General features: G+C 32.7%; 1 protein-coding gene across 1 annotated transcript; it reads right to left on the bottom strand.

The window, feature by feature from the left end:
- Positions 1-3,170: 3,170 nt before the first annotated feature.
- LOC112516394 (telomere repeat-binding factor 4-like) lies at positions 3,171-9,110 on the bottom strand. Its single transcript, XM_025123408.1, has 6 exons — positions 8,909-9,110; positions 7,783-8,000; positions 7,245-7,329; positions 6,406-6,489; positions 4,336-4,609; positions 3,171-3,312 (listed from the first exon to the last, which is right to left on the bottom strand). Exons 1-6 carry the CDS (start codon positions 9,056-9,058, stop codon positions 3,281-3,283), a joined length of 843 nt encoding a protein of 280 aa, XP_024979176.1. The 5' UTR covers positions 9,059-9,110; the 3' UTR covers positions 3,171-3,280.
- Positions 9,111-10,056: the final 946 nt, after the last annotated feature.

The following is a 10,056-nucleotide window of genomic DNA, read 5'->3' as shown; positions in this document are numbered from 1 at the left end:
TTTATATGATATTTTCGTATTTATATCTTTTTCAAAAACAAAAACATTATCGTTTTTTTCAAAATCACATAAAACGTGTTATAACATCAATTAAGACAAAAATAAAATAAAACAAACCACTAAAATCAAAATATATCTCGCTGCATTGTGCGGATACCCTTCTACTGAATATACAGGACACGGTTTGAGAATTGTTTAAGAAACTTATATGCCGTGTTTTTTTAGTTGTTTATATCCATGTCAATTTACGTGTATATCAGTTAATTCCATAAATTTTGTATAACAGTTAGGAAAATCTCTGTGGACTAAAATCGTTAAAGTTTAACGAAAAACCCAAAAGATTCAAACCTTGTGGATTGTTTGGCGAAGGTTTAGCTAGTAAATGCTTACCGGGTGTTATTTAAGCAACGATCGAGAATTTTACCTATTAAGAGACATATGGGGTGTTTGGGATTGCTTATTTGAAACAACTTATGTTTTTCTACAAAAGCACTTGTCAACTTATTATAAGTCATAAGAGTTTAATTTCTTCAAAAACTTCTTATTACCGGTTTGGCACCGGTATAAGTTGTTTATCCAAACACTCAGAAGTACTTATTACCGGTTCCACACCGAAATAAGTCAATAAGTTGTTTTTATAAGCAATCTCAAACACCCATATATAAAGGATTTGGAATCTTATCATGTAAGTGAAATGAATATTTTTATCCGGTAAATATTTACCAGATAAAAAGAGATTTACCAACAATTCATATTGATAACCGAGAATGTTATTCGATAAGGCAAGTGAGGATGGTGACTCTTGTCAGTAAATGTTTGGTAAATGACCCCTTATTGAAACGTTTAAAATATCACTCCTTCCATCCCAAATTGTTTGTCCACATTTCTATTTTAGTTTTATCTCAAAATAAATGTCCATTTTCTCATTATGCCCCTAATTATGAGATGAAAAATAAATTTTGATAATATAATTATGAGACGGAAAATAAATTTCTCTCTATTATCAAAAGCAAAAGGGTCATTTAGTCATTTAAAAGTGTAATAATTACACATTTTTAAAAATTTGTGTCACAATTATTGTGGGCATTTTATTTGGGACGAATGAAGTAATTTATAAGCTATTTTGTGGCTACTTAAACGAGGAACTGTTTGGCAATTGTTAAATGGTTTAGTACAGAATGATTAAGTTATCAGAATGATTAAGAGACTCTTATGATGTAATGCAAAATGAAATATAATTGTTTAGTAATTGTTCAAAATGAAATTAAGGCGTCGAATGGTTAAGAGAGACCCAAGATACAAAATTATTCAAAGAGTTTTACAACCATTAAGAGACAGATTTTTTTTTGCCAAACAAAATTCACATCTTAGCGATCAAAGCCTCTTAATGGAACTATTAAGAGGTAAACAAACAGCACATGAGATAAAATAATTATATAAAATATCTTAAATATAATTATTATTTAAAATTTAATGATTTTTGACCCTAAACAAAATAATTTATCATTGTTTTATAAAAAACTATAATTAAATTAAAATAAATTATATTTTCATTTTAAATCCAAATTATAATAAAACTTAAATTAAATAAATTAAATCAGAAAATTAGAATTTTATAATTTTTAGCGTGAAAACCATATTGATATATATTTTAAGATAAAATAATAACCAACTGATTTATATTCCTCTCAAAACTAAAAAAAAAAATTGAGAAAAACAAATAATAAAAAACAAAATATGAATCATGATTAAGAGTTAAAGTTTTAGATTTCAAAACTCCGTTGCATTTGCACGGATGCACTTCTAGTAATTTTTTTTTGATTAACCTGGATATCCAACCCACTATGCGAGCCGACTAATCTCAGAACGACCACCTGCTTTGCAGATAGCTTGGAGTCACCACATTTGAACCTCCGTGATCACAAGAGGATTTTTATTCCTTATTGGATTTGAACATGTAACCTCATGGTACTTTCGACCTTTGGAACCAAGCTCAAACCAATCAGTCACCACCCTTGTGGTTTTTAAAACTTTACATTTGAACAGTTAGGTTTTTTATTTATTTATTTATCAAAAGCTAGCATGGAAAATATTGGAGCTCGATCCCTACATTGAAAAAGTTATCCGAGTCCGAATCAATCTCAAGCCTAATATTAACTTTTCGAGCCAAGCTCAAATAACGTGTTACTCATGTCGGCTCGTTTATACCCTTAGTCTTGATACTGCCCATTTACATGTATATACAAAAAACATGAATAATACAGGAACATAATGTTTTATAGAAAGGTGTCGTCTTATAAGGGTGTGTCTAGTGTCTAGACCGAATAAGACAAGGTAGGACAAGATAGAATAGGATAAAACAAAACAAATATTCAACGTTTGATAAGACAGATTTGGACAAAACAGAACAAGTAAAATGACCAATTTTTCCCTAATGAGTTGTATATATATTTTAATTCATTTATGTAATTTATTAAATTATAATAAAATATTTATTTTTTTATAACAAAGTACACATTAGAAATTTTTCGTCAAACAATTAAAATGACACCAAAATAAAATTTTAGTAGTTTCTAATTTTTATATTATCACTAATCTACATTATTTATTATTGTTAATGTATAATAAATTACATAAATTAATAAAAATATAAAAAGCGGTCAAAAATAATATTTTGAAAACAGTAAAAATAAAAGTTTAAAAAATTAAATAAAATGTAATTTGATGTTTTATAAGATAATTAAGTTTTGTTTTAAGATTACATTGGTAAAATATAAATCTGTTTCACCTTATTCCACTTCATTCCATAGGATAAGGATGAAACATACTTGTTCCACTTTGTTCTACTCTGTTTCTGTCTATTTCAAATAAAATATAAATCTGTTTCACCTTATTCCACTTAATTCCATGAGATAAGGATGAAACAGACTTGTTCCACTTTGTTCTGCTCTGTTTCCGTCCGTTTCATATAAAAGTCCTGTCAAATGTAAAACAAAGATACTTGTTTTGTTCTGTTCAATATGCCAAACACACCCTAAACGATTAGGACTTTGCAAAATGGGCATTTTTAACAAACCAACTGTTGTGTGTGTGCATGTGTGTGAGAGAGGGAGATTAAAATGACGATAGATTTTATATAAAACCACCAACTTCATGGTAAATATATATATATATATATATATATATAGAGAGAGAGAGAGAGAGAGGCTAACTAATCATAAACATTTTCACCAATGTTTATTATTAGAATCACCATAAGATCCCATTTGTGCTTGCTAAGCTACGCCACCATCACCACTTCACCACGACAACCTGCAAAAAGTTCAAACAACCACCCAATAAAAAAAACACTCATTTTTGTTTCACCAATCAAAATAAGACACATCATTACTTTATTTAATATACATTTATTAATTGGTGGAGTACAAAAGAGACATGGGATTTGGAAGAGGTGATTTCTATTATAAATGAACTTCGAACAAGTGTTTTTGTTTTTTTAAATCCATGACCTTCTAACAGGTTTTTTGGGCATACTTCAGTTACGTAGTGACATTCTCAAACCTGGCAGAAGGTCATGGACTTTTTTTTAAAAACTGATAGAAGGTCATTTAACCGGAAAATTTACGTTAATTGTCAGAGCTGATAGGTGGTTTCACTTTTTAGCCGTTTACTAATGGGCAAATTGCATGAAAAAGTAACGTACTTTAACTTGACTTCTATTTTAGGTAACATACTCTCAAAACTTCTATTTTGGTATCTAAGATGTAAAGTTTCAAACATTTAAGTATCCGGATAACTGGTTGAAGCATTAACAGGTTACCATGCTAATGTGGCGAATGATATGATATCCAACTCAGTATTATTTGTTGAAGCATTAACCGGATAACACATTACTCGCCACATCAACATGGTAGCCGGGTTACCTAGGTGCTTAAATGTTTAAAACTTTACATCTTGGGTACCAAAATGGAAGTTTTAAAAGTATGTTACTTTTTCATGCAATTTGCCCTTTACCAACCCAAATTCACCTTTTTAGTCGATCCTTACGAATACGCATAAGGAGTGGTTTTCGGCAAAATTTAAAAAAATCCTTACCCATGTGCAAGGATTCCACTTTCTGCGTAAGTATTCTTATTTTTCTTTTTGGCAGAAAACCAATCTTTAAGCATATAACCTTCTGCGTAAGGATTGGCTAAAAAGTGGATTTGGGTCAGAGAATGTCGAAAAAGTGAAACCCCTAATTGCCGATCGGTTATTTCTGTCAATTTCCCCATTTAACCAAATGATCCGTTTTATTCGGTGGATTGGGTGGGGGTGGAAAAGATGAAATGTTACATTTGTCGTAAATCTCTTTAGCCAACTGTAGAAAAGCGTCGGCCTCTTCCGCCATCTTCGCCACCCGTTCTGCCTCTTTGACGGCTTCTGCTGCTACAAACGACTTGTTTTCCGCTTCTGCAACTTTATACGCGGCAGCAACTGCTGCTTCTTCTAACGTTCCGCCAAGATAACTGTTGACCTGAGATAGTCTAGGCCGGATCTCTTTTGGTTTCGGGATCGGTCCCTTGGTTCCATACAATACCTCCCTTCGTAGTCGATAGCAGTTCTGGACCTGATCACTCACATAAGCTGTTGTCAGAAACTGAAACCTAAAGCAGCTCCTACAGCTATGCTATAATTTTTCTAAAAAAAAATATTAAAAGTTAAAATCTCTAAAAATATTATATCCACCTCCACCAGCTACTCTATTTTAGCAATTCTATCATCAACTATATTATTAAAATATTCAAGACATTTAATAAAATATTATCTATTTTAATAATTCTATCATCAACTATATTATTAAATTATTAAAGGCATTTAATAAAATATTATCCCTCTTCTAAACACTTAATTTCAATATTTCCTACTGGTGTGAAAGAATTAAATATTATTTCTCTCTTAAATATGGAGTTTTAGAAATTTCTCCAAATTTGGAGATTTCTACTCTCTCTTCATTTCTATATTTTAGCATGCGTTATAGCATAGCTGTTGGAGCAAAAATATACCTTAAATCTCCAAAATCTCTATTTCAGCATAGCTGTTGGAGCAAAAGTATACCTTAAATCTCCAAAATCTCTATTTCAGCATAGCTGTTAGAGCAAAAATATACCCTAAATCTCCAAAATCTCTATTTCAGCATAGCTGTTGGAGCAAAAAAATCTCCAAAATCTTTATTTCAATATAGTTGTTGGAGATGCTCTAAGATATAATATATCCATGTCCAAAAGCATACTTGAGGGAGCCAAACCAAATGAAACATGCCAAACCAAATGAAAATACCCTTTACATCATGCTCGGAGATACATAGACCTAGGGTGTAAATAAGTCGAGCTTTTAACGAGCTACTCGAACTCGAGCTCATTTAATTTTGAGCTTAATTCTCGAGCTCGAGTCATCTCGAACACAAAATAAAACCCATTTAACTTAAAGAATCGAGCTTCATATATCCAATGTTCTACTCGGCTCATTTGAAAGCTTGCTTAAATTTTTCGAGCCATTCGGGCATATACTTTTTTGAGCCTAACATGCTCATATGTTTATAAATAATACAATATAAATATAAAAAATATCACCCTCGAGCCAATAAACGAGTTAATCGATCGCGAATACAAGCTCATAAAGAGCATCGAGCTCAATAATGCAAAAAATATTCGAGCTCGAGCCTAGTAACTTTTTTGAGTCGAGCTCGAATAACCTACTAATCGACTGGGCTTGATTTGTTTACGCCCCTACACAGAACTATCATCTATCCGAAAGAGTAAGGTGGTTGTTTCCTTGAAGTCCCCGAATTGTGTAAGGTGTAACACAATTAAAACCCTCGGGAGGACAAGCCTGAGTAGGACAAGATTGGTAATAACTAAACTACCCATGTCAAATCAAAACCCTAAAACCTCACAATTCTTTCACCTGCCAACTCACTCTCGCTCGTCTAGTCATAATGCCTCATCCTGTTCAGTACTGTTCGGTCCCGACTGCATACCAAATGCACCCTTAATGACCCAACTCATCATCTGTGCTACAAACTGCTACATCCATGATTCATGATAGGTAACATATGCCTTGAATCTGTAACTTCTAAACCAAAAAGGGCACCCTAAATCATTTTCAAAAGGGATAAAGAAAATATGTCAATTAGGTTTATGAGCCCAGAAGCTTTGTTGGTAGAGCCTAGATGACACTGGTTTACAATAAGAAAAGACAGATTACAAGGCACACTAGGAACAACCGAACATGGAGTCACGGACATTAACAATTTAACCAAGTCAAAGAAATCCATGAGCGAAAGACAGGCAAGAAGTATGGACACAAATAGTCAAATGTCTTGCAAGTAAATGAGAGTTTGATACAAACATGAAACAAATTCACCTTTTCAAGTTTCTCTTGTGCAACAAGCCTTCTTAATCTTGAACCTAGTAACCTCCTAAAATTTTGAGGCACCTCGTGCCTTTTCTGCATAACACAAAGATCACAATATTATCAGTTACGAATACAATAATCTGGATTTCTAACATTTGAAAGAGATGGTCAGCAGCACAAATAAATTAAGACGACCATCCATAATGCAGCTTTCTGTTTAAATTTCCATCAATTCACCTTAAAACATTTTGTTAATCTTGAAATAATCTTCCATGTGTATGACAAAGGAGTAAGCTTTAAAGTTCAATTCAAGATTACTCCAAATTATATACTACTAATATAGGTAGACAAATGGCAATGAAAAAGAGTATAAACCTTGCATAATCCATCAAAAATGAAATATCAAGAAAAGAGTTTGAATACTGGCTCCACTTTGCATGTTAACTAGCGGTTCAACAAGTAATACATATTCATGTTATTTCTACTTATCATTTTACAGTCAACAAAAATGAAATAGATGATTTATTCAGTTCCCCAAATTGCAGCATATCCCTGTTACTGGCTAATTAAATTTCCTTACCTAACTTGACGATATATACATGATGAGTTCTCTAAGACAAGTTTCACATGTAGAACAAACTGATACATTGCAACCCACGCATCTGACATCTTATCAACTGAGAGTTTTGACTTGCTGATAAAAAAAGCTAGATGCAATTTCTACTAAAAAGAAGATAGAAAACCAAAATAGAAACTCCATCAAGATCACTGCCATCAGGATCTCGAAAGTCGTCAAAGTTATAAACTATGGAGCAGCAAAATATATGCTGAACACAGCTAGAAATCACCTCAATAAAACTAACGATTGCACTAATATCCGATCCATTTGGATCCTTCAGGGTTGATAGTGCTTCATAGATCATTGCATTGTACCTGAGTCATGAAGCAACAGAGTAAAATATCATCCAAATATTTGAAGAGACAGATTACATTTTGATATTATCTCATGAGAAAGAGTGCACAACCAAGCATATATTTTCCTTTTTCCAATTCTGCCCCTTTTGGTAACAAAGGCTAAAGAAATATATAGAACTGTTACTATCCCCTTTTTCCAATTCTGCCCCTTTTTAGTGCCCATGATTTCATATCTGAGTACCCATGCAACTATGCAAGTGCAATCTACTAACTATAATTTGTGTTATCAGATGTGTTGAGCCAGATATTACCACTCGCATACACTGCAGAAAATATGAAGTACTAAAGAAAAGCTAGAGTAATTGAACATGATAGCATATGAATCAACAAACCAGAAATGTTGACATATAACTTCCTCAATGAGTACGTAGGCTACAAGTATGACAAAGGTACTTCAAGTATTTAACGTACTTTGAAGTGGTCTTCCCATCTAGTACACATTGTGAAGAATCATCCATAAGCACATCTGTAGATGCTGGATCAACTACAACTAGAGCTGAGGAACCAGGAGCCTGTGCAATGGGCAATGGAGTAGCAGGAGAATCTGTGTTGACTTTTGGTTTTGGTGTTCTTGATTTTTCCCTTGGACCTTGACCATTTGCACTTACACTCATATTCCGCCATTTATCCTACAAGAGGGTAACACGTCACGCAAATAACAGGAATAATCAAATGATATATGGAAAAAATATATTCATGTCTTAAGTTGTAACAGTTTATAAAAGCGTATACATCAAACTTTTAAGTCATAAGCTATAAAGGTAACTTGGTTTGCAGATGGGTCGTTCAGACGAAGCACAAGTCATGGCCCCAAAAAGATTTTGCAGATCCATGACCGCAGTGACGCATTCCAATCAACAATGAGAATGTAAAATATGAATTAAAATGAAAATCAGTCAAAAGCCAGTTTCTATTTAAACTTCTACATCAGCAAAAAACAATTTACATCTAGATTGGAACTGATCCTGCTCCCCGTTAACATACAAAACTCAGATGCCCTTTACATAGCTGTCCACCAAAAATTCAATTGAATATGGACTTGAGACTTAACTGGTCTGATCTCCCAAATTCAACTTTGTAGTAGACATGTTTCAAGCCTGGCACCAGAATATCCCTATTTGAAGTAGTTATAAAAATTCCTTCAAAATTTCAATAATCCATGTCAATTTTGGAGTCAAAAACACGTTTGTCATCAGAATTCACAAACATTATGTCCAAAATCTAACGCCAAAGTCAAAATTTCAATTCCAGAGATCAAACGGCGCAAGTCCCCAAATCCAAAGTCAAATTAGACTTTGTCGCAATTTTTTTCACAGACGTACACCTCAAAACCTCAAGAATAAATGTCAATTCCGAACCTCCAAAATTAGCACGTTTAACACTACATTTAGAATCAAACACCAAAGGGAAAAATGGTATACAATCACAATTTTACAAAAAAAACCAAAACAATTTCGAAAACACATTCTCCGTTTCATCCAAAACAAACTGGTGTATACGAACATCCATAAACATATAAATAGATTAATAGTCTCACCTTGAGATCGATATTGGAGCGAGAATATAGGAAGTGGTTGAACTCGGGATCTTTCTGAATGTTCTTCCACTTGCCGGTACCGTGTTTTGCGACGCCGGCACGTAGGGCTTCTTCTTCCTCCGACGTCCACTTCTGCTTCGGATTCCCCATCGCCGCCGGTAGTTATTTTTCGTGGTCTTAAACCCTAAATGGAGATGACAGCTGAGAACCCCTATCACCAGTATATTTCCATAAAGGGCAAAACCGGCATTTACCCCAAATAATTTTATTATTTTACCTCGAGCATGTTACAAAATTAGTCCCTGTAGTTTCGTAAAAAGTATAAACAAGGTCCCTCATAGTTGTACTAAATATTTTAATTTTAGAGTAGATTATTAATTATGATTTTTATCCATGTGGTTTGTTAATAATAACGATTTTCGTCATTGAGGTTTAAGAATTGTAATTTTAGCCCTTATGATTTACAATTTAACTCAATCTCAACCGTCCATTTAATTTGATGAACATGTGATCTCATAAAAGTTTTGATTGTTTTCTAATATAACGTATTGATCATGATCAATGAACTCTAGTCATCTTTCATGAATATTCAAATCATAATAAATGAAGTTTCATCATTTCCATAAGTATCTCAATTGATTGAGTTGCATTGGTTGTACAAATGTGATGGGTTGCATTTGAAACGTCCTCTCTCTCTCTCTCTCTCTGAATGCTTGGAAATTTATGGTGAAAAAGGTACAAAAAATATTTCCACCCTTAGATCGATTATAATTAAAAATAAACACTAGATCAATTTTCTTTTAAAACGCAATTCATGGGTTGGTTTGAGATTAAAAACAATCAATGGTTCAAATCCTTTCTTGCACTTTTCACTTAACTCTTCTTCTCACACGATCATTCGTATGTGTATGTGTATATTTATACTACTAGAAGGGTACTCGCGCAATGCAAATTGTGCGCAATCACAACTTATTAAAACTCCATATTTGAATTTGTGAACTAATTGCAGATAAACATAGTCAATACAAGATAAACATTTTATTTTGAAATATAAAAAATCTAAAATATAATTAGGATAATCATTGAATTTTAACATAATACATAATCATTATATTTACAAAAAATTATATAATTAAATCAGAAATAAA

Source organism: Cynara cardunculus (assembly GCF_001531365.2).
Source record: "Cynara cardunculus var. scolymus isolate 2C chromosome LG 8, CcrdV1, whole genome shotgun sequence".
Classification (NCBI taxonomy): Eukaryota; Viridiplantae; Streptophyta; class Magnoliopsida; order Asterales; family Asteraceae; genus Cynara; species Cynara cardunculus.
This window is presented reverse-complemented; position numbering and strand designations above follow the sequence as displayed.